The 23206-nt window shown below is 33.2% G+C and overlaps 3 protein-coding genes across 9 annotated transcripts; all 3 read left to right on the top strand.

The window, feature by feature from the left end:
• The first annotated feature begins 533 nt into the window (after window positions 1-533).
• LOC137828316 (uncharacterized) lies at window positions 534-3712 on the top strand. The gene is made up of 4 exons (XM_068634835.2): window positions 534-1229; window positions 2366-2618; window positions 2716-2893; window positions 2992-3712. The coding sequence occupies exons 1-4, from the start codon at window positions 707-709 to the stop codon at window positions 3535-3537; spliced, it is 1500 nt and encodes a 499-aa protein (XP_068490936.1). The 5' UTR covers window positions 534-706; the 3' UTR covers window positions 3538-3712.
• Window positions 3713-4523: 811 nt separating this feature from the next.
• Window positions 4524-8483, top strand: LOC137828315 (phosphoribosylformylglycinamidine synthase). Of its 3 annotated transcripts, none has more exons than XM_068634834.2 (7): window positions 4524-5260; window positions 5570-5625; window positions 6208-6317; window positions 6441-6600; window positions 7051-7143; window positions 7589-7720; window positions 8164-8483. In XM_068634834.2, the coding sequence occupies exons 1-7, from the start codon at window positions 4564-4566 to the stop codon at window positions 8224-8226; spliced, it is 1311 nt and encodes a 436-aa protein (XP_068490935.1). In that variant the 5' UTR covers window positions 4524-4563; the 3' UTR covers window positions 8227-8483. The 3 variants fall into 3 exon arrangements, 2 of the variants coding, with proteins under 2 accessions (XP_068490935.1, XP_090161248.1); XR_016523343.1 differs by having other exon boundaries at window positions 4527-5260; window positions 6225-6317; XM_090305122.1 differs by lacking the exons at window positions 6208-6317; window positions 6441-6600; window positions 7051-7143; window positions 7589-7720; window positions 8164-8483 and having other exon boundaries at window positions 4536-5260; window positions 5490-5625.
• Window positions 8484-13499: 5016 nt separating this feature from the next.
• Window positions 13500-20869, top strand: LOC137828314 (CMP-sialic acid transporter 3). 5 transcript variants are annotated; one of them, XR_011083854.2, is made up of 16 exons: window positions 13500-14048; window positions 14334-14540; window positions 15288-15404; window positions 16145-16201; window positions 16604-16681; window positions 17143-17187; window positions 17396-17455; window positions 17584-17706; window positions 17792-17869; window positions 18409-18478; window positions 19302-19409; window positions 19565-19698; window positions 19796-19872; window positions 20055-20100; window positions 20202-20302; window positions 20420-20869. XR_011083854.2 is itself a non-coding variant. In XM_068634833.2 (16 exons), exons 2-15 carry the CDS (start codon window positions 14373-14375, stop codon window positions 20250-20252), a joined length of 1212 nt encoding a protein of 403 aa, XP_068490934.1. In that variant the 5' UTR covers window positions 13500-14048; window positions 14334-14372; the 3' UTR covers window positions 20253-20263; window positions 20571-20869. The 5 variants fall into 5 exon arrangements, 4 of the variants coding, with proteins under 4 accessions (XP_068490934.1, XP_068490933.1, XP_068490931.1 ...); XM_068634833.2 differs by having other exon boundaries at window positions 20202-20263; window positions 20571-20869; XM_068634832.2 differs by having other exon boundaries at window positions 20202-20263; window positions 20567-20869.
• The last annotated feature ends 2337 nt before the right edge of the window (window positions 20870-23206 follow it).

The raw sequence follows: 23206 nt of genomic DNA, 5'->3' as shown, positions 1-23206 counted from the left end.
ATTTTTCACATACATTTTCTTTCAATTTGTCATGGGTAGAAAAAATATCTATAAATATATTCTAATGTTCAACTTAGTTCAAAAAGTATTGGATTAAATATTACATACCTTTTAACCGTAGAATGTTTTTTTTTTATTTGTACAGTTGTATTGACCTTTAACTTTATAGATAGACAATTTGGATAAAAAAATTCAATTTAGATAATGCTTTTAGGTAATTTGATGTATTATTGACTAATGACGATCTTTTACAGAGCCTATAAAACATGTCGAGATATAGTGTTAACTATTTGGTTACTCAATATTACAATAGTACATTTGTTTCTACAGACTCAAGAGTATAATTTTACGAGAAATTCAAAAGAAAAAAAAAATAATATAATTTCTTTAAATGTAATATTTACCAAACACCATAGGATAAGTAAATTCAGTAGAGTTGGAGCAATAGCAATACATATACTAAACTACTACACATAAATAGAAATAAAATCCATAAAATTTATATTTATTCATAAAAAAAAGGGGGAAGAGGAGTTTCGTTTGGGCCGAAATCAAAACCATATTTTCGGAAGTGAAATTGACTGCGCCGTACCGTTAAAAAAAAAAAGCACTTATCAGAGAGCTATAAGTTCAAAGTGTGGAATGCACTGCGCCCTAAGTGTGAGAGAGTCTGAAGAAGAAGCGAAGTGGAACAAAATTTGAAATAATGGCTGACGTTTCAGATTCCCAAGAACATCCCGTTCTTGAATCAGCGGAACTCCAAATCAAGAAGAAGCGATTGCTGGAGGAGCTCGAATCGGCGTTGGCGCCCAAAGACGCCGCCGCCGCCGCCGCCAAAACGGTGACGGCGCTTCCTTCTTCCTTAGCCTTAGGGATCGAGGTCATCGACGAGACGGCGCTGCTCGACTCCGTCGTCAAGAACGGAGGACCGAAGCATTCCGCTTCAAGAAGAAGAGGGCCCAAGAACAACAACAACATCAACAACATCAACAGCGTCGCTCACAGTCTCAAGAAGATCGAAGAGAGGCCCAAATCGAAGCCCACGCCGAAGAGTGGGAACAGTAATGATAATAAGTATTCGCGAAAGGACTTGGAAGCTCTGAGATTCGTTAACCTATCGCAACAGCGTAAATTCTGGAAAGCGATTCACGCTGCGTTTGAAAGCGCGGTGGCCAGCGAGTACGATACTTTGGCTTCCACTCCACTTCCGAACAACAAACCAATCCTCAGTGAGTCCTTCTTTCTTTCTTTCTTTTTTGGTTTCGTTGTTTCGGAATTCAAGAAATGGAATCTTTATGAGAATATGCGGCTCTTCGTTTTAGTTGTCTGTGTGCGGAAGAGTTGTTTGGTGGTGGCAGGATTCGTGTTCTGTTTGGTTGTCGTTATGAATGTTCTGAAAGTGGCACCGAATGTTTTTGTAATCTTAACATTTGTTGGTCCTTTGTTGTGTTGGTGTTTCTCTGTTCCAGAATCTTCATTCACTGTTCCTTGCTTGTACCTATATAGATTTTGTGTTTGAACTTGTTTGTATGCCATTGATCACTTTAGGGTGTAATTACATCCATAATTTTATAATCGTCTTTTTCCCCCATTTTTATCCCTTTCTTTTTTCTGTTTTAAAAAATTGACTTTAATTGTATAATCTCAGTCTGGGTTGTTGTTGATTATGTCATTGCATTTTATTTCAAATTTCTTTTCACTGGTTTCAATGGGGTTCGAGTTTTATTTTTTATCAATGAAGTTTCTTTATTTTTTGATGGCGGGGGCGTTGGTATAAAATGCTTTTCTCTGCAAAGTATAACCAATTCTTTATGGGGAAAACTTTTTTTTCCGATTTTTGTGATTCACATTGTGTCAATTTGATGTTTTCAATTTCTGTGATGGACAGGTGCGGCTGCTACTAACGGAAGATGCAGATATGTGAATGTCTTTGTCCACTGAAGAATGAGCAGAAGGAACCTGGAACATATCTAATATGCAACATTAGTTGACTGTAGACTATGTTCTGATTAGGCACTGACTTCAGTGCATGGTTTCTTGTACAGAATCATTGTATATGAACAGTCTTGTGCAGTAGTCTGATTGTAGATTTGAATAATTACTTTGGTCATGCAGTAATGACGATGCTTTCTTGTTTTAGTTCATTTTTACTTTGTTTTATGTTGAAAATTCTATTGTTGATTTTCCAACACGAACTTTGATTTCTTGCCTTTGTCGTGTTCTAAATGAGAAGGACATGCTTTCTTTACCTGATCATTCTTGCCTTTACAGATACAAAACTGTATATTGATTCCCTTTTTAACCCTTCCTAAATTATTAGCAAATTGTCAGTGCTGGTACTGAAAACTTTTGTAATTGCTTTCAGGTGCAGCGTATTGTGAAAATAGGGATAGTGAATTACATCACATGGAAAGTAGTGAAAATATTACTCCTGTTGACCCTTGTAGTCGTACCCTTATGGGTGAGGATGGGGGCTCAATTGTAGAAGAGTGTGGTGAAGATGATGATAGTGATGACGATTATGCCAGCATCCAAAGGCCTGCCTTTTTGGTTGATGGAGAACCTAATTTTGATTCTGGTCCACCAGAAGATGGATGGGAATATCTTAGGCGTGTCAGGTATTATCTTAACTGTCAGAATCTTTGGATGTTTGCTTTCTCAATGCTGCTAGAAGTTAGAGCAGCTCTATATCTTGTATATTGTTTTCTTGAGCAGGTGGGAGGCAGATCAAATTCCAAAAGTGAAGGTTGCAAAACTTGACAGAGGCAAACTTAACAAGGAACAGAGTGCTTACATGCCCAAGATTCCTGATATTGCCATGTGTCCAGAGCATCTGTTGCCACTGAAACAGTGGGAGGATGTGTTTCTTGCTGAATTTTCAACACTCAGAACGGTATGTTCATTCAGGCTTTAATTTGGATGTATTTGGAGTCCTTAATTTTTTTTTTTATATCATATTATGTTCTCATTGTTCCCAACTTCTTTGACCAGAATCTCTCATTCCTTGATGGTTCAAGTGCCATATACTCTGGAAACCCCCGTGTTCATTGCTCACAGATAGTTGCGAATGATTGTGGAGAATTTTCTGGTGTTATGAACAAGGACGTCTTACTTGGTAATCATTTGAGCATTGGTAAGACAAATGATGTATCTGCTGAAGATAAGGACAGAACACTGTCTCCAGAGAATACTGAATCGAAAACTTCAGTTGATCAAACAAGCAGCAGCTCCCCCAGTCCTCCTTTGCTTTCTGTAATCTCAACAATGGACTCTGTAACCCGGGTAAAAACTTTGCTGAAACGGATTCGCTTGCTAGAGGGTGCAAACACTGTCACTAGAGATGATTGCATGTGGCTTTTTGCTCTGTGTGCAACAGTTGATACTCCACTATACGCTGACACCTCTGCTGCTCTCAGGAGTCTGCTGCGAAGGTGTGCTACCATCCGTGCAGGAAAGGTTGCCCTGGATGAGGAGGTTGTAATGTTGAATATTTTGGCTACAATTTCGGGGAGATATTTTGGACAATCTGAAAACTGAATTACCAGTCTATAACCTTGTTATGACACGTTCTGTTTTTGGTATTGAGATGTTTTTTAACAACACTTTCTGCTTTTGGTGCGAATGCATATATTGGCATGTCAAAAACGAAGTTATTCATATTCCTCTGTATATAAATGTTCAGCTCAATTAATAATTCTTTAAGGAGGGAAAACATTTGTTGGATGGTTAAAGTTGTAAGAGATATAAGAGACAGATTATAGACAATTTTAGTGAAAATGGAGAAATTGTGTTTTAATCTAATCTTGTAATGGAAGTATATAAATTTAATTGGAAACTAAATATTATCAATGGAGATCAGAAGATTTTGCTAATTCTAATAAATTTGAGTTGTAAAGAATTGAATACATTGAAAAAAATTGCCTACACTATATGCATAGTGTATGAGAGAGAGGGAAAAATAATAGGGCGCGAATTTTTTGCTTTTAATGCTTACAATTTTTTGCCTTTTCAATATTCATAATTGTAAATAAAATTATAAAGTTTTGGATTTACAAATTTGAAAGTTTGAAACTAATGTGTCTTCTGGATTTTGTCTTCTTAAAGTTTATTTGGAAAGTATAAATGATATTTCAGATGTTAAAATTTATAAGTAAACATAAATGAATTCTGGATCTCGTCATCAACACCATTTATAACACAAAATTTTAGATATAGAAATCTGGAACCATAACCCACTTTCGAATATGGTTATCCAAAAACTTAAATGAAATACGAAAATAACTTTCTGGATATCAAACTCCGTAGTATATAACAATCACTTCCGAATTTCTGCATTCCTAAGCAAAAAAGAAACCGCAAAAAAGAAACCAAGGGCAATGTTGGGTTTTAAATTTTTCGTTGGGTGCATGTCTTAAATAATATGGTGCAGGAAGAAATTGTCTGATAGGTGGTTAGTTTTTACGTTGTGGGCTTGGGCCTATGGTTTTGAGGAAAGTATAAATAAATAAAGGAGGAAGGATAAAGGAGCTGTTTTGTTGTGTCAGGTAAAAACAAAGTAACTATATGTTTTCTGTCAACACTTGTACTCTTCCCTCCCAATTCCCTCCACCATACCCATGCCGTCGCCTCTGCCGCCTCACCGTCGTCTGCTCCTCCTTCCGCCGCCGAAGCCGCAGCCGTAGACGCCACAACAAAGTCTCCCTCCCTGCCACCACCTCCACCTCCTCCTCGTTTGAACCCAAGTTCGAAGCCGTCATCGACCTCACTCCCCTAACCACTCTCCAATCTCACCTTCGCCGATTCATACTTTCCGGAAGAGACTCTTACCTCGATTTGGAAACCCTCCTCACTCTCGACCACAACCGCAGACTCGTCGTTTCATGCCGCCCTTCCACGTTGCATTTCCTCGGAACTTCGGCGGCTTTGACCTTGCTCACGTTTTCCGTTTTCAGTGTTCTAGCGCGATTGATTTCTAGGTTTTCGTCGTGGCGTCGTAACGCCTCTAACAATAGACCTCTTGTGGTGCGGAGGGACCGGAGTCTCGGCGGAAAAGAGGTGGTTGTTGCGTGGGGCCAGAGGAGCAATTCGAATCCGCTATCGCCCGCGGTTCGGGGCTCTGTGAAGCGCTCCGCGAAGAATATGGTTCGGTTTGAAAGAAAATTGCCCGAATGGTGGCCTACTGTTGTCAATGCCAACGGCTCTGTTTTTGACGCGAATGAGCAGGAGGAATACAAGAGGGAGGCTTACAGAGTGGTTCGAGGTTTGTTTTCTCTTTTCCTCTTTTAACTTATTTCAGCTTCTTATTGTCAGAGAAGTTGATGACCATGACTATTCCATAAGCATCTATCTATCTTCAATTCCTGTTAATGGAAATGCATTGTTTAACGGTAATCTAATTTGTTAAAAGCAATTATAAGGTGGTTCGTTCGTTCTACTTAGTGTTCTAGTCTCGGGATGAATAATGATTCTGTTCATGTTCTTTTTTGTAGGTATAGATACACATTTAATAATTTCTCTAGTGTTTTGCCATCCTTTATAACAAGTTGCAACTCACCCACTTGATTTCCAGCAATTACAAACAGTAGATTGGGCGGGAATGACATCAATGAGAATGATATAATTCAAGTGAGTTCTTTTCCACCTTTTTTTCTCTCCCGGTGATTTACTGATTATCATATATATATAACAGTTGCTATAAAATTAATACGATATTCGGTTAATCTTGGTATTTGCTTTTCTTTTAGTTCCTTCAGCAAGAAAAGTCATAATTCTATAGTAAACTCTGTATTACTTAAAAGTTAAACTACCATGTAATACTGATCTGTGTCAATTTTAGCATACCCATTGTTTTGTCCTAATTCCTATATAAAAAAGACGCTTTTTAATTAATATTAAGTAGCATAACATGATATTACTAATATTTGGTGTGCTGATAGGATAGATGATGGTTGAGGTGGCAACATGGTTGTGATTATTGTCGTTATTGTAATGTTTTAGCATGTCTTTTTGCCTTAAAACAACATGGTACTACTAAAATTTTCTGAAATGTAAGTGATACTGTGTATTTTAAAACACCCACCTCTCATGGTTTCTGATTTTTTTTTATCAATGCGTGCTTACAAAAAAAAAAATTCTATGATGAAAGGGAATTAATTTGTCTCTCTTCTGATAACACTTGAAATGTTTGTTGCCCACACACATGAACAGTTACGTCAACTGTGCAGAACTTCTGGTGTGCAAGTGTCTATTGAGCCAACAAATATTCGGGACACCTTGTATCGGGCATCTGTTAACTTTGTTTTAAATGTCTGCAGCAGGTGTGATATTATTATTAACCCTTCATTCTGATCTATCTCTTTGTTCAGTACCGAACTCACCTGTTAATCTTACTGTCTCCCTATTTTATGAAATTTGTTGGCGGTCACTCTGTTTCTGTTCAGGGCACCAACTTACTCTAGTTCAATTGATATTAATGGTGAGGATGCTTCACGATTTCTTGCTGGATTTGCTGAAAATATTGGCCTTCAAAATGTTCGTGCCGCAACAATTGTGTCTGCAGCTATTGCTGCTCGCACTCGCTCCTGTCTTCTACAGGCTTGGGTAATTTTCTTACTCTAAATGAAATGATTTGGTAATATTGCGTTTAAGCATTTGGGGTTTTCCAAAATTACATTTTTTGTGTGTAACAAACACTACTGAAGATAAGTTATATTCAGTTAAAATATTTTGGTTATTTATATTAATTTATGTTTATAGAAATCTTTCTTTTGAATGTGGTGGAACTTGGCACCATTAAATATGACCATTGTGCCTGTTAACTTCTCTTTGGTGGTCTCTCTGGATTGCATGAATGTAGAATCTATAATTGGATTACAGGTCTTAAAGAGTGATGAACTTTGAAGTATTGTAACTTAATGCCTGAAATTATGGCCTCATTCAGATATCACTTTTTTTTATAAAGTTCATATTTGGCCTCTGGTTCTCTAAAAGAATCTTTTTCCTCTTGAATGCATTTCTAAATTCATGTTTTGTTTTTGTTTTCATTTAAAGGCTCTGGAAATGCAAGGCAAACAGGTTGAGGCTATGGTGGAACTGTCAAAGATATGCCTTCTTCTACGAATATTTCCTCCCGAGGAGTCTTCAGTATGTATCCTCAATAATAATTTGCAATTCTCACGTCCTTATGAACAATTTATACGTAAGAGCTTCCCCTTAAGTAGTTATTGAGTTGATTCTTAAAGTTAAGGACCATCTTAACTGCTACACCATTGAAGGAGGATCATGTGGTGTAAGAACCAATTTTTAATCATTGAAAAGTAATTGAGAGGTAACTCGTGAGTGTGACCCATTTTAATCTCAATCTCTATACATGTCTAAAATGACAACTCCATTAAAACAACCGCTGGCAGTACACCAAAGATGGGTAAATAGAATCCTCTGACAGGTCACGTCCTCTAATGGAATGCTGATTAGGATGAGGCATTAGGTAGATAGAAAGATTTCTCTTCTAACCTTGTCTGCTGCAGAATATGATTTATGTATTGACTTGCCACTTTCTACCAGCACTTACTGTGGTATTTCTATGCAGCCTGAAATGGAGATGGTTAGTCGGGGCCTAGAAAAACACTTGAAACTGGAACAAAGAGAACACCTTATGTTCCTCTTTGGTAAAGTTTGTGGCGAGCACGGTCATAGGATTGCAAGAGAAGCTCTTGGTTTGGTGCGAACCTGTTATCCTGTTTTGCATATCTTGCACAGATAATTACTTGCACAGAATTTATTTGTGATATTATTGTGTCTGAAAGAATGTTCCCCAAGTTGAATAATATGAAGGCTTTTAATCTCAAATATTTTTTGTTCTGGATGCTTGGGGGTTGTTTTTTATTCTTGTTCATAGTTAGTTCAAAGTTGGCACTGAGTTACATTCTGCTTGTGTATGATGGTAATGAGCTAGTGATATGGATATATAATTCTGCAAATATCCAAAAACAATGCTATTCATCTGTAGTGTTGAAATTTAGTTTTTTATTTCTCAGTTTTCATGTTAGTTGTCTTGTTTCTTGATAGGGTTTGGTAAATTCTGGAGGCAAATACCTTTATTCTTTCCTCTGGTGTTCATATTTTGCCAACTCATATATCCTCTTTCTCGTTTTTTGTGTGTAGACGCATTCCCAAAATGGTTTCTCTGACCAACTTGAAGACACCACCACGCTCCCTGAAAATTAATCTCTCTGCCTTCAGCCTCGATTGGGAAGAACAACTGACTGAAGATGCATTCTTTTAGAATATATACAAGCTTAATTGTTTTGATCAAATCTGTTTATTCAATAATATTTAGATAGTTTCTTTCAGTAATGTATATTATTATTGTCTCTGTCTAATGCTAGCTTTTTAATGGTTTTAATGTATTTTTATGCTTATCGAGATTTAAAGAGCAAATTGTCATCTGACTTGAACATAAAGCTTATCACTTCCTCACTGTATACAGCCAGGTTTATTTGATAATTAGATAACCATGAGAATAAGTAACTACGAATAGTTGCTAATATGAAAATATTTTGCAGGAGTGGGTGAGGTTTGGTAAATTGAACTGAGGATTTAGTTGATTGACAGGTGTTGCAGACCTTTCGTTTGTATTGGCATGCATGTTGGTATCACAAGGGTGGTGATTTTTATGGAGAAGCTTGTTGACAGGGACATTGTGACAGAAATTTGTTGGACATGCAGACTCCAATTAAACAATGAGTCAAGAACCAGGTTAAACAATTCCCTTATGCTTTCATTGCTAAATCTTCTTTTTATCAAAATAAATCACTCCACTTTCCACAATCCTAACCAAATAAAGTATTAGGACTTTAAATTAATTCTCCACTTTCTATTGATAGGAAATACGTTTTCTATTGATTTAACTGCATTTTAGTATTTTAAATACTGCAATTATATGGTTTTTTTTTTATTCTTTCTATTCTAATTACAATAATTAATGTTTTCATGTCTTGTTTTATTTATAATCATGTTTCCTAGCGGACTCTTGTTAATATTTAATGAAATTAATTAATGTAACAAATGGCAGTTAGATATGATATGGTAATGAATAAATGCAGTGTATATAAACTAGAAAAAGTCATAATATTTTAACTAAAATGGCTTAAAATGGTGTTTTGTATGTTAGTCATCAGAATTTGTTGTTTGAAATTTGTTTTTTGAATTACTTTTAAAAAGTGCTTGCTATTCATATAGGTTTTATCTTTTGTTTTATACTTTAAATAAATTTAGTGACCAATGAGGTTTTTTAGGAAATTAAATTTGATTTTCAGTCTCTACATGTAAAGTTTGTTCTATAAAAATTTCTAGTATATATACAAATTTCATATAATATTTTCCTTCTTTATTTTTTGTCAATTTAATTTTTTAAAATGACTCAATTTGGTGACTTTTGTTGGATTGTCGTTGACGTGATTAAGACAGTGATGACTTAACATATGAAAATGGACACATAATAAACATGTGAACACAACATACATGTGTCACCTAAAGCAAATTTTTAAATAGAAAATAAAAATAAACATATAGAAATCTATCCCAAAACCATTATAATCATGGTTACAGGTTTAATTCCTAGTTGCTTATTTTTTTTTCTTTATTTAACATTTGGTTTACGTGACAATGTTATTTTGTCATGTGTCAATTCTCATTTGTCAAGTTATCGCCATTTTAATAACTGTGAATAACAATCTAATGGAAGAAAACAAATTGAGTCATTAAAAAAAATTTGGAACCACATTGACTACAATAAAAATTGAGTGTTCAACTTGATTTTTGGCTACTTAAAGTCATATTAAACCTAGTTTTTATTAAGCATAATAAATGTACATCTCAAATTCAATCTCATTCATTCAAATAGTTCACAAAATCAAGTTTCTTTCATAATAAATGAAATCTACAATTTATGCCAAAACTATATTGACACACATCAAATTTCATTCCTTCAAATAGTTCTCAGGATCAAGTGTCTTTCATAATAAATGAAATCTACAATTCATACCAAAATTATATTCACATAGTTCACAGGATCAAGTTGTCTTTCATAATAAATGAAATCTACAATTCATACCAAAATTATATTCACAGTCTAACAAAGAATCATTGAATTTGACTTAGAGATTTTCACATTATATTATCTTTATTTATTAAGTTATTTCTTTAACACAACTATATAAAATAGGAACTAAGTTTTTTAATGTGACATGATAAATTCATATTACCACTTAGATTAGCTATTTTTTAAATTGTGGACTCGATCATATAGATTTTCTTCAATTCTCATCACCATATAACTTTTATGTATATGATTTTAATATAGGAATAAATTCAATATATCTTATTCTAGATGAATCTCCGTCTCAGTATTTCCTTTCATGAGAATATATAAAAATTTGACTATGCCTATATCATATCATATACTAAATATTCATATATTTCCAACTCAAATCAAACATCATTAACATGAAATTCATATCATCTCTTACTATTTACTATTTAGAAAACTTAATAATACATTATCCTAATTAAAATTATAATCCTTTAAGACAAAAACCATTTTTAATATAAAAATCATATAAAATACAAAGTTTTATAATTTTAAAACAAATATTTTCGTCCAACAAATAGATGTGCTCAATTAAGAAAACCCGCCTTAATTTTTTATAAGAATGAATTTTCTCCAACAACCATTTTCTTAGAGTACTTTTATTTAATAGTTCCTTTACATATATCCAAATTGATTCAAGATGAGTTTGTCCTCATTTTTTTTTCATAACATTAACTATTTTATCTCAAACTAATTACACTTTAAATCAATTTGTTTCAAATGTAGTATTCAAACAATCATACTAATACATACACACCCATTGCAAAGCATTCAAATTTGACTAGGATTTTCATTTCAAATCAACCAATACCTCAATTCAAGGTAAGTTCATTTAAATCAAGATCAATTCAAGATAATTCATTTAAATTACAAATAAACTAATACACCAGTTCCTACAAGAGTTTCAAAAATAATATAACCACATCACCTTCATGTTTAGATTATTTAACCTAATGCACTAATTAAATTTAAACTATTTTTTCTTGTTTAAGTTGCTAAACACAAAATCAAAAGCTCTAATTTCACAAAACTTACATGAAGGTCAATAATATATCCTTAGGGATTAGTAGAGACTCATTCTTGATCCATAAATCCTACATGCATCAATCATGTAAAACTTTTCAAACATAGTAGTTTATTTTTTCTTTTTGAGAATTTTTAAATAATTGAGAGTATTGAATAACCTCTTCGGATCTTATTAAAATATTCAAATATTAGAGAGGATCATGTTTGAAAGCTAGCATTCAAATACTTAGATGATAATAATAATTTTAAAATTGATATGCATTATAAATAGTGATACTAAATATAAAAAAATTTAATAAAACATACACTTAATAAACAATAATGATGGTGAAACAATAAGGATCATGTTTGAAAGCAAGCATTGATATGCAATATAAATGATTATAAAAATGTAAGACACAATTTTGTTAAAACATACTCTTAAACAATAATGATTGTGTGCACACAAAAAAATAATAATGGTGAAACATAATTTAATAATTTTTAGGTGATAGAATGAACAAGGAAATCCTCACAAGTTACTACTATATGGTCAAATGAAGAAGATAATGCTAAGGACCAGAAGATGACCTTCAAAGAAAAGGTAGTGAGGAATTCCTTTTTATTGAACACGACCTTTTGTCCCTAACATTTTAATATCAAAAGAATTTTAGTGAGGACAAAGAACATTAAAAAGCTAAAAATGATTCAAACAAAGAAGATTCAAGAATAATCAAAGTCAAATCCAAAGAGAAAAACATCTACAAAGATCAAGCTTTCAACACTTGATTCTAAACAAGTCTAACTCAAAAACTAGAAAGAAAAAAAAATCAAATATCAATCAAAAGTAAAAGTATTTTAAATGGAAATTCTCACCCAGGACCATAAAATTTATCCTAAAAAAGCATCATAGTTATTATACAAATTCCCGTAAAAAGATAATAAATTGATTATGTATTATACAAATTCGTAATGCATTTATATATTTTGTGATTAATTTAATAAAAATATTTTTATAATGATCATAACTACTATGGTTAACATATAATTATGTGTTTTTATTGATTAGAAAAGAAGAAAGTTCAGAAAAAAAAAGAATAAACACAGTATTAATACGTGACATCTGTGTATATGTCAATTTTTTTTTATGATAATACAATCGATAACTGATAATGTTAATATTTTCTTATAAGTGAATACAATAAATGATGTTTTTTTTTTGAAGTTTTGTATAAATGGATAATATCTCACACATCAACAGAATCTACATTGAAACCAAACTGCACTAAAGCTCCCTTGCTGAAATAAGATTTTAATTGATAAATCTGGGAAGAGATAAACTTATAAATAGTATTTTTCACAATTTTAACTGAAACCAGTAATTTTTAAAAGGAATAAAATAAAACAAACTTATGAAAGGGTCAGGTTTTAGAAGGAGAATATGCCAAATAGTGTATTCAGTGATATCTTCAAACAAAACAATTAATGCTTTTAATGTTTCTTAATTATGGTTAAGATCTTATTAATGAAGAGAATTTATTTTGTAGCCTGACTATAATAAAGCTCCCTCCTCTTTTAATGGTATTTTCATATTCACATAAGAAATGAACAGTTTGAAAAGGAAAAAAAAAGTGTGGGCATATATAGAAGAATCTTGTGTATGAATAAAATGTTTTTTTTTATAAGTGAGTAATTAGTTTATTATAGATATAATTATTCTTTTTTCTCTATAGTTAATATTCAATTTAATATAGTGATTTAAAAAAAATAATTTGATTTTAAGGTTTTTTAAAAGGTTTAATTTAGTCATTTTCGTTAAGTTTTCACGACGTTAACGGTTAATGACGTAGTGCACACAGTCATATTCGTCTACACACGTGGCACATCAGAGGTTGATGTTGAGTATCTTTTTGTTCTCTCAACTCAACATCTGATGTGCCACGTGTGTAGGTCAATATGACTGTGTGCATCACGTTATCAGTAGTTAAAGTCTCCTCAACCTCTGATATGCCACGTGTGTAGACCAATATGAGTGTGTCCGATGTCATCAACAATTAACGTTTTAGTAAAAATTGAACCTAAGGAAATAAATTAAACATTTTTAAAAAACTTGGAAGCAAATAAATTTTTTAAAAATCAGATTAAATTGACATGAAAAGAAGTAATTATACATTTATTATAAGATGAAAAGTTATTGTATAAATTTTGGTGGAGGGAGGGGAGATAGCAGAATCCTGAAAGTTGAAGCGAAAGAAACGTGTAAGCTGAATAGAAGAAATAGGAAAAACATTTGGATTTTGGTGAGTTAGTGAGATAATAATATGCAGAAGGGTTAATTCCACCCAACCAAACAAACCGAACCGAAGCAGCGACACTGACACACCAAACTACAAATCCCCCTTTGACTCCACTTTGTTACCCTCACTTTGAAACGCGTCGTTCCAACTTTCCACCCAAACACACATTTTTTATTTATTTTTCTTTTTGTGTGAGTTCAAAGCAAACAAATAAAACCATATAACTCTCCCTCTTATTCCAAATCGCAAATCACACAAACAAACGCAAAACGCACTCTTCTCTCTCTTTCCTTCTTTCTAAATCTCTCTCTCTCTCTCTCTCTCTCTCTCTCTCTCTCTCTCTCTCTCTCTCTCTCTCTCTCTCTCTCTCTCTCTCTCTCTCTTTTTCTCTCTGCAAATTTGAAATCCAATTTCCATTTATATTCTCACAAAGAACGAAAGAAGGAAGATAGTGAAATCGGAATCGGAATCGGAATCGTTTTCTGTTTGAAATTCGCAGTCGCGGTCGTTTTTCTGTTGAGCAGATTCGAATCGCTTGCCGTCAGCTGCAGATCAAATCGAGTTTCACCTGAATGCTCCTTCTGGACTCGATATAGGTTTGTCCGTGCTTCCTCAAATCTGAATTCCACGCTTCTCATGCTCTAATATTGTGTCGGTGAAGGCTTAGTTTCTTTCTCGTGTTTCATTCTGTGCGAGATCTCACTTCTGCTTAATCCTATTTCGCTCGATTTCGTAGGGATCTTTGTTTTCTCTTGGATTTTGCATTTAATTTCGGTTTAGATTACGCTGTCTTAGGCTGTGCTGGAAGATCAAGATCTGTATTGTTATGGAGAGTGTGTGGAGGAGCTTATATTGAATTGTTTTTGTTGATTCCGTTGCAGATCGAGTTCTTCATACTCTGATAGTGTGGGAAATTGTACATGAAGAACGGGATGATAGAATGCAGTGTTTGCCATTCCAAATTGGTTTCCCCCTCCGCCAAAACTATATCAAGGGCGTATGATCGCCACAAAAGTAGGATAACGTCCAAGCAACGTGTACTCAATGTCTTTTTGGTTGTTGGTGATTGTGTTCTAGTTGGCTTCCAGGTGATTACCGTCTCTTAATTGAATATTTTCTCTCAAATGTTAAATTAATTATATGGAAATATGAGTGAATAGCTATGGAGCTCATACTTGTTAAGACAACTAAACATGACACAGACATTATGAATTATGACATGGCTAGTGTGAAAAATACAGCACATCACTCACATTCGTCATTTGTTGGACTCGGAGCTATGTTTTGTACACTGGTGTTTCTGGCCATGTGCTGCCAGTGACTATATTCTGCTTACCTGTGTGCATAGGCAATATCTCTTGCATTCACAAGTTTTTTGTTTTGGAGTACTTATTGGATTTGATATTCTAGAATCATATATTGTTTTGTTTGTCTTGGATTGGAAAAAGAAATTCTGTTCATTCACGTGTTTAATGATTTGGAATGCTAATCATGCATGCCAATCTGTTGAAGTATCATTTCTTGCATTATGTCTTGTTGGCAAAGGAATTTGGGAATTTATGAAGTAGGATTCCACGGCTTTAGGAGAGAGGCTAAAAGAAATTGGCGTTGTGAATAGTAACTTAGGGATGCTATGATGGCTGTGATGAAGCATTTTACAAACCCTAAAAAATTGCTTCGTATGCATACTCTGCTTGCAGATCTACTTTTCAATATTTGATAATCTCATACTCTGATGTACACTAAAGAGTTCACTGCTGTTAATTTGTTAACTCTTGCAACTATTATGCTTGTTGTTTAGTGACTGACAAATGTTATTTCTTTTTAATTGGCAGCCTATCCTTGTCTATATGTCCAAGGTGGATGGGAAATTCAATTTTAGCCCAATTAGTGTTAATTTTTTGACTGAGGTTACAAAGGTTTTCTTTGCTATTGTTATGCTTATTCTCCAGGTTAAGATCACTTTCCCTTTGTCTATACTCAAATATTTTTTGTCTTTTCAATTACTTATAATTAAAGCATGTGTCAAGTGAGAATTAGATTAAGTGGAAGACACTAGCACATACATTGAAGTAAATCATTAGTAAATTGAGATTTTACTACGGGTTACTATTTTTTCTATTGTGGCAGGACATGCCCTAATTTTCTGTGATATTAGTCATATAATATTAGAATTTATAAACTCAAGACAAGAGTGGAAATAATGACTTCTTGGTTTGTAATGATAATATTCTTAGTTACTTTGGTGTACGCTACATTGAACAACAAAAAGTAATCCCTTTGAGGGCTGTAGTCTGTAGATCTCCAAAGTGGGTTTTGCCTCTCCCAACAAAGGTTTTTATTACATAGTTAGGAATCGAACCTGGTCAACATACTCAAGGGACCTGGTTATCTGCCAATTATGTGATACTTTGTAAGGTTATGAGTGATTTTCAGGAAATGAAGTGGGATCAAGGTGCCAACTGGTAATTTTTGGGACCATGATATGACATATTTAAATAAAATCAATTCAGCTTTTAGAAAAATATTTTTATTGTCTTTTGGGAAAGAAAACAGGCATGGACAGGTTGATAAACTGAAAGGAAACATATTATTAGTTGTAAAAGAAAATAGGCCAATCTTTCTGAGTGTTCTTGAAACTCAAAATTGTTTTACATTCATGTAAAGTGTAAATGGCTGGTTGATTGTGCAGGCTAGGAATCAAAAAGTTGGAGAGAAGCCTCTCCTCTCACTTTCTACATTGGTGCAGGTACTGTGATTAATAATATTCATTTTTTGTATCAATGAACAGATTTGTCAGACCCATATACTTTTTTTTTTTAAAAAATAGATAATTTTTTAAGCATTTGTCATTTGCTAGCTGTCAGGTTCCCTGCTTCCTGGGATTGACCTGGATTACTCAGGCATATTTTGTATAAGATGAAAAAATAATTACCAACTACTTTACTACCATAGAGTGCATTTGTAGCGCAGTGTTTGTTCTTGCTTCCCAATACAGTGAATATGGAATGTGGGATAGCATCTTGCTTTTATGTTTCTTAGTATTTATTCTTTATATATCACCAAATTTAAATAATTTCAAAATTCCATATGTAGGTTTTTCCAATAGAGTTTTATATTTATTTTCGATCTGGTATTTTGTCTCTTGTAGGCAGCTCGTAGCAATGCCCTTCTGGCAGTTCCTGCACTTTTGTACGCTATAAACAACTATCTGAAGTTTATCATGCAGGTATGAATTAGTCCATAAACAATGCATATGTAAGGATTGAGGATGAAATGCTTGTCAATAGAGATCTATCTTTTGCGGCTAAAATGTTTTAAGTTCAAGAATCAGTAGCTTAAATTCTATTCTAATTCATGGGTTTTTGCCCTTAGTGGATAGATGTTGGTTGGTAGTGCATATTGTAGATTTACTTCTCCAAATCAGAAAGACAGATATCTGAAGTTATTAAAAAAGCACGATGTATTGCTCATTGCTTTTTTTAACACTAGGATTGCTATCGCTTATATGTCTCATATGTTTGATATTCAGTGAGATTATAGAATCATATTCATTATTTTAAAAGTAACCTATTATTTTAAATTGAATCATGTGATGAAAATTCATGACTCATCTGTTATTGTTCAGTGACATATTAAGAAATTATTGGACCTAAGGTAACTTACAAGTTGATTTGACATTTCATGCAGCTTTATTTTAACCCTGCTACTGTGAAGATGTTAAGTAATTTGAAGGTAAATTCTATTTCACTATTTTGAATGATTGATTATCAGTATTTTTCACAGCTAAGTAATTAGTTGCCTATGCATTGCACGTGGTATAGCTCTTGTGATGGCTGCTTGAAACCTCTCAGTAACCTATTACTTATACTCAAACAATTGTACATATTTATCTATTAATAATTTGGTTTGTAAAGTGCTCTCTTTACTTTGCATGTTTCAGGTTTTAGTAATAGCACTTCTGCTGAAGGTGATTATGAAGCGCCAGTTCTCTGTCATTCAGGTTAGTGCATCATACTGTCATGTCATTATTTGGTCTTTACTTTTGGCGAGTTGTGATCCTTATATAAATCCCAATTGCTTATTCTCCTTACATTTTGTTGAAAATTTGATTTATTGATTTTACTACAGTGGGAAGCTCTTGCTCTTTTGCTCATTGGAATAAGCGTTAATCAGCTAAGATCTTTACCTGAAGGAACTACAGCTCTGGGTCTTCCTGTCACAATGGGTGCATATCTCTACACGTTGATCTTTGTAAGTGATTTGTTATTTATTTGTTTGATACATTATTACTGTGCTTTAATTTGTTGAATTTTTTAACCTGGGAATTATTTTTCAGGTCACTGTTCCATCATTGGCCTCTGTTTATAATGAGTACGCTTTGAAGAGCCAATATGATACAAGCATTTATCTGCAGGTGACGCATTAGGAATTGCAATTTTTTTAATTATCGGACTACATCTTTATTAATTCCTAAAAATGAGTTCAAATTTGTGTTTCTGCAAGGAATGGAAATTATGATTTCCTCTTAAAGCTGTGCTGTCTACAGAGTTACTTAGTTTTAGTTCAGCCTTTTAGAGTTTTTGACCAACAATTAACCATTTCCCGTTTTTTGAATATTTGCACATACATTAGAATTGAATTGTAATTTTATAGTTTATATAATCGTGATCACTGAGGCCTGAGGCTTTGCTTCTAAGGTTGGGGATTGGATGGGGTTTTGAGTATATCTCTTTGAAAATCAACATAAAATGTTAGCAGAAATTTAAGAGAAAGAAACTAACAATGATGCTCAGTGACTAACACCAAAAATCATTTTGACATCCTGGAGGACAATGGAATAAATGTGTAGTTTTAAGAACAACAGTTTAATGGTGCTAGTCTGCTGCTAGGATTCTCTAACTATAACTTTTTGTATCACTCAGATGTATTAATTCTCTATTTCTTGATTTACAGAACTTATTCTTATATGGATATGGAGCTATATTCAATTTTCTTGGGATACTTGGGACTGTTGTTATCAAAGGTGAGAATTAAATCTCTAATTTCTGGATACTGGTGGTCACTTTAAATATGCTGCTGAGAGAAAAAGAAAAAGAGACTCAAAGCAAACTTCATGCATCTAATTGTTTAAAATAAAGCAAAAGATATGCTTAATTTTCCCTAAAAGCTAAAATATTAATTTCAAGGTTAATCTCTTGGCTTTCATTCCATGCATTAGAACCAGATGATACTTACATTTCATTCCACGAATTAAAAAGAACAGGGTGATCCAGTGAATGAAACTCCTACTATTGTCTGGTGTTATGAAGCTGTACCCAAGTCCTTGTCAGTTAAATGTTTACAGTTTCATCACAGTCAGCAGAGTTTTATTTCCGTACTACAATACATTACCAAGTTACAAGACAGCAATGTTATCGTTACTCCAAGGCACTCTTTGGGTTTCAGACTGCAGCAAAGAATATAACATCAGGAATTAGATGTCTTTAATATCAACGAATTCATCTTATGATGCACCAAACTTAAAAGTATTAGGTTTAAATTTAATTAATCTCATAATCATTCTTCTAATTCAAAACAGATCATCACAAAAGAGCATGTGTGTTTTTGTCATAAATCTGTGTTTTTCATGGTGAATGTGGCAACAAATAGTCATTTTTATACACTGAATCACGCTTCCATATAAACTGATTGCATTATCTAGTACAATCAGTGATGGTTTAATTCTGTTTGTTTATTCCATCTCTATTGATAGAGAAGCTTGTTTGTGCCTTTTACTTGTGGCTTGTAGTGTTAATTTTTCTGATGCTCAAACTAACTGATTTCAATTGCTGTTTTAAATTTTCCAGGGCCTAGCAGCTTTGATATCCTACAAGGTCATTCAAAAGCCACAATGCTATTGATCGCAAACAATGCTGCTCAAGGGATTTTATCCTCTTTCTTCTTCAAATATGCAGGTCAGTATTCAAATATACATTTTTGTTCTTTGTGCTGCGTTTATTAGAAGCTAAAACAAAATGCTGGTATAATATAATTTATCTTCAAATTATGTCTTGCAGATTGACATGCTATTTACCCCTTCTCTCAATAACCTGTATTTAATGTGTTGTAGATACAATTTTGAAGAAGTACTCATCAACAGTAGCTACAATCTTTACTGGTATAGCATCTGCTGTACTATTTGGACATACTTTAACAATGAACTTTGTTATCGGCATTTCTATTGTGTTCATCTCAATGCACCAGGTAAGTTGAATTTGGAAGATTCTGGTTGGTGTCTTAACAATGTTTTAAAAAATGAGGTTCTTTTTGTATCACATTATTCACGCCTTTTTTTTTACAGTTCTTTTCACCACTTTCAAAAGCTAAAGATGAACAGAATGGTGTGCTGGAACTGCATGATGTTAATGACAGACAAAGGTACTTGCTAATTTCTTTACCGATCTCAAGCTTTTCCTTTTGTTAGCTGAGTCATTGATATGGGTTTTACTTTGTTTTGGGTTCCAAAATTATTCTACAATTCAAATGCTTTCTTTTTTTTTCCTGATAATTTTTTATTCTTATATTTGATTGGTTGACCAAATACCTTTTGTTCATTCTAGATCAAAGGAATCCTTTATAAATATGGCAGCTGGAGCAAATGAGGAGGTGTGGATCTGTTATCTCATTGTTTTATAACCGAGAGTTGTTTTATAATTTCTACTGTGAGTGATTGACCAAAGTTTTGTTGTTATTGTGTATATTTACAGGCCTCTCATCGCGTGGTACATGATGAGAGACAGCCACTTCTTCCCTCCTAGATCGATCTACTGTATGTTCTCTCTCCATTTCTAGCCCAAGCTATACCCGTGTTAGTGCAAATAAAATATCTTACTTTTTTGAATTCGACTATCCCATTTTGTGTACAGGTTTATGACCATTTTTTATGCTATGAACAACCAACCATTTTCAATATATATCATTGCAGGAGTTTAAAAAAAAAAATTGGTGATATTGCTGGTAACATTTGACCACATCACACAGTTTAAAGTCAAAATAAAGTAAAAAGAAAATTATTTCTGCCTTTCTGGGATAGCTTTCCTCTGATGGGATTCTCTCTACTTGGTTCATGAAGAAAGGCATGGAGTATTGACTTCAGGAGCTGGTGAACAAGCCATGACTTTCAGCTGCTGAAGATTTTGATAGAGCGTAGAGAATGTCTTCGCAAGAGCATTTGGCATATCAATGTGGATTCACTTGTACTATTTTTTTTTTATTCTTGGACATTTTATTTCTCTTTCTCAATTTGCTTGGATGGTATATTTACCTTATCCTGGGCTAGAAGAATTATTGTGTTATTATTTACATTTATTACATGATTTTGGCATTTCATCTTTATGAAATTACAGGGAAATAAAGTGAGTTCCTTTGTAGAAAACGGTGTTCATGTTTACATACGTTGTTTTGTCTCAGCTGTTCGATATACTCTAGGTCTTAACAACCAATTTTATATCATTTTCGCGTAGATAAAAAGAATAATAAATATGAAAACGGAATGCACTTATGCATATAATATAAATTTTGAATAATCAGATTTTTTAGTTAATGAAATTTGAAAAAATAAACCATTTTAGTCTGTTTAAATACTGATATGAACTTTTCTTTTAGGAAAACTTTTCTTTGACACCACAAATAGTAAATTACACACACTTCACAACTCTTTATAATAATATAATAATATTTTAAATTAAAAAATAAAATAAGATATTAATATTTTAGGATTAATTCTTTATAATAATATATGTATTTAGTATGGTGTCATCACTTTCCTTTATTAAGGAATAATAAGTTGTTTATATTATAATAAATTACTTTGGTTTTATATTTTAGTCGTTTGTGTAAGCAGAACTTTACCACTCTTTAAGAAAAAAAGTAAAACATAAATTTATTTTAAGTTTAAAAGACTACACGTAAGCGTGCGTTTAACTAATTCTTTTTTGTTTTCCTTTTTCTTCTTTTGCTTTTGGGTGAGGTGGTGGGTGTGCGAAATTTATATTCATTCTGTTTCAGTATTTGTTCCGAAAAGTCTTCTGTTTAAATATTGCGATAAAATATATTCAATGAAATGTTTATTATAGAATCCCGAAGAATGATTGTGGAAGTCTTTTAGATCCTTAGCAGTCACGAGTGAGTCTTAGTATTAGTTGGGCATCATCCATCCTAAATAAGAAAAGTGCAACATAAAATGATACAAATTGAATGAACTTCACACCTTCATTTCATTCACACACCCATATTCTCGTGTCCTTGGAGTGTGGTTCTTTTATTGCTATTGTAAAACGATTCACCCTGTTTTTCTTTTATTCTTAGGCTGAATATTTGACAGGTTTGTATCATGGTGTGTATGAAATTATTAATTGAATGCAATATTACAATTAAAAGGTTTAGAAATTTAAAGAACAAAAAAAATCATGTTTAAGTGTAATTGGATGTAATATTATGAAGACAAACATTGTACAATAGATAGAATACGATAATAGTGATTGTTTCTGCAGTTGTATTTGTGATTATTTTTTTTACAATCTGATAATATAGTATAGGGTGGTGTTTGAATTCAATCGTTTATGTCAAACTCATCATATCGACTCCTTCTCTGGTATACGATGGTCTTGCTTGCTCTAAAATTCATGTCTGTGATGGGGAAGTGTCTGAGGAGGGACATGACACAAAAGACATTTTTTTGTTGTTGATGTTGCATGTTCCAGTAGTGAGATGGATTCAGCGGACCCTGCACTGTCATTATGATCAGTTTGAGTGAAACCTTGCATGTTGATATGCAGGAACAAACTGGTTACATGTTTGGCCCTTTTTGTTTGTTTTTTGCAGCTGTACCTTGTCTTGCTTTGGCAAATTATGCAGATGAGTTACCACCACTTCAGTTGTTTTTTCTTTAGGTCCTTTTTGTTTCGTATATTCCGAAGGATCAAACTCACCATGGTTGGTTGAAGTGGAAAGCATTTCGTTAGTTTGATCAATAATCTATTGAACAAAGTTCTGCTCATAATATTTATCTTTTTGTGTAGATTCTTCAATCATGTGGTGGTGCACATTTAAGATATGATATGTCTATTCTGTTCTCTCCACTATAACTAATTATTATATTAAAGTAACCCATTCAATGTGCCACTGTGTATTTGCTTGTTACTGATTTGGCTTTTGTAACAGTCGGAAAATTCCTCAACTAAGATGGCTCCTAGATTTCATGCCTTGGTGTCAGAATACGTAAAACACATTGAAGTGAGAAGAAGAAAGGAAATCAAAAGTAAAATTGTGGTTCACAGACAAAATGATGGCTGGTTCAGTCACATGATCTGATATAAAAGTCGATGCTGACAAAGTTAATTGAGGTAACATGTGATTTAATCAAGTTCTTCCTACATAGCATGCACGCTCTTTTATGAAAATCATTACAACACCCGATAAACATAACTTGTTTTTGCAGCTTCGTCGATTCAGAAAAACATTTGTTTACTTTGAAAGCATAACACGTATCATTACTGTTCTAGACAAAATCACTAGTTAAGTTTAGAACACTCAAAGTAGTCAAGAAGAAGAGTGAGTGCTGCACCTTTAACTAGTTGAGATTATTTTTCTTGTTAGTGTTCTTTCTGATTATTTTTGGTTTTATAGTTCGAAAACCGACCTACTTATTACATAATCATAATCAGGTGTAAGCCTATCACCCTTCAATTAGCAATGGCAAAGTCCATTCGTC

Source organism: Phaseolus vulgaris, chromosome 7, assembly GCF_051622355.1.
Source record: "Phaseolus vulgaris cultivar YP4 chromosome 7, ASM5162235v1, whole genome shotgun sequence".
NCBI lineage: Eukaryota > Viridiplantae > Streptophyta > Magnoliopsida > Fabales > Fabaceae > Phaseolus > Phaseolus vulgaris.
This window is presented reverse-complemented; position numbering and strand designations above follow the sequence as displayed.

Excerpts from the sequence above, each read along its gene's own strand:
- LOC137828316 (XM_068634835.2), top strand. The coding sequence starts at position 707 with ATGGCTGACGTTTCAGATTCCCAAGAACATCCCGTTCTTGAATCAGCG. Across the intron at positions 1,230-2,365 it reads GAACAACAAACCAATCCTCA|GTGCAGCGTATTGTGAAAAT; the intron begins GTGAGTCCTTCT and ends AATTGCTTTCAG. Across the intron at positions 2,619-2,715 it reads GAATATCTTAGGCGTGTCAG|GTGGGAGGCAGATCAAATTC; the intron begins GTATTATCTTAA and ends TTTCTTGAGCAG.
- LOC137828315 (XM_068634834.2), top strand. The coding sequence starts at position 4,564 with ATGTTTTCTGTCAACACTTGTACTCTTCCCTCCCAATTCCCTCCACCA. Across the intron at positions 5,261-5,569 it reads GGCTTACAGAGTGGTTCGAG|CAATTACAAACAGTAGATTG; the intron begins GTTTGTTTTCTC and ends CTTGATTTCCAG. Across the intron at positions 5,626-6,207 it reads ATGAGAATGATATAATTCAA|TTACGTCAACTGTGCAGAAC; the intron begins GTGAGTTCTTTT and ends ACACATGAACAG.
- LOC137828314 (XM_068634833.2), top strand. The coding sequence starts at position 14,373 with ATGAAGAACGGGATGATAGAATGCAGTGTTTGCCATTCCAAATTGGTT. Across the intron at positions 19,410-19,564 it reads TTTCTTCTTCAAATATGCAG|ATACAATTTTGAAGAAGTAC; the intron begins GTCAGTATTCAA and ends AATGTGTTGTAG. Across the intron at positions 19,699-19,795 it reads TGTTCATCTCAATGCACCAG|TTCTTTTCACCACTTTCAAA; the intron begins GTAAGTTGAATT and ends TTTTTTTTACAG.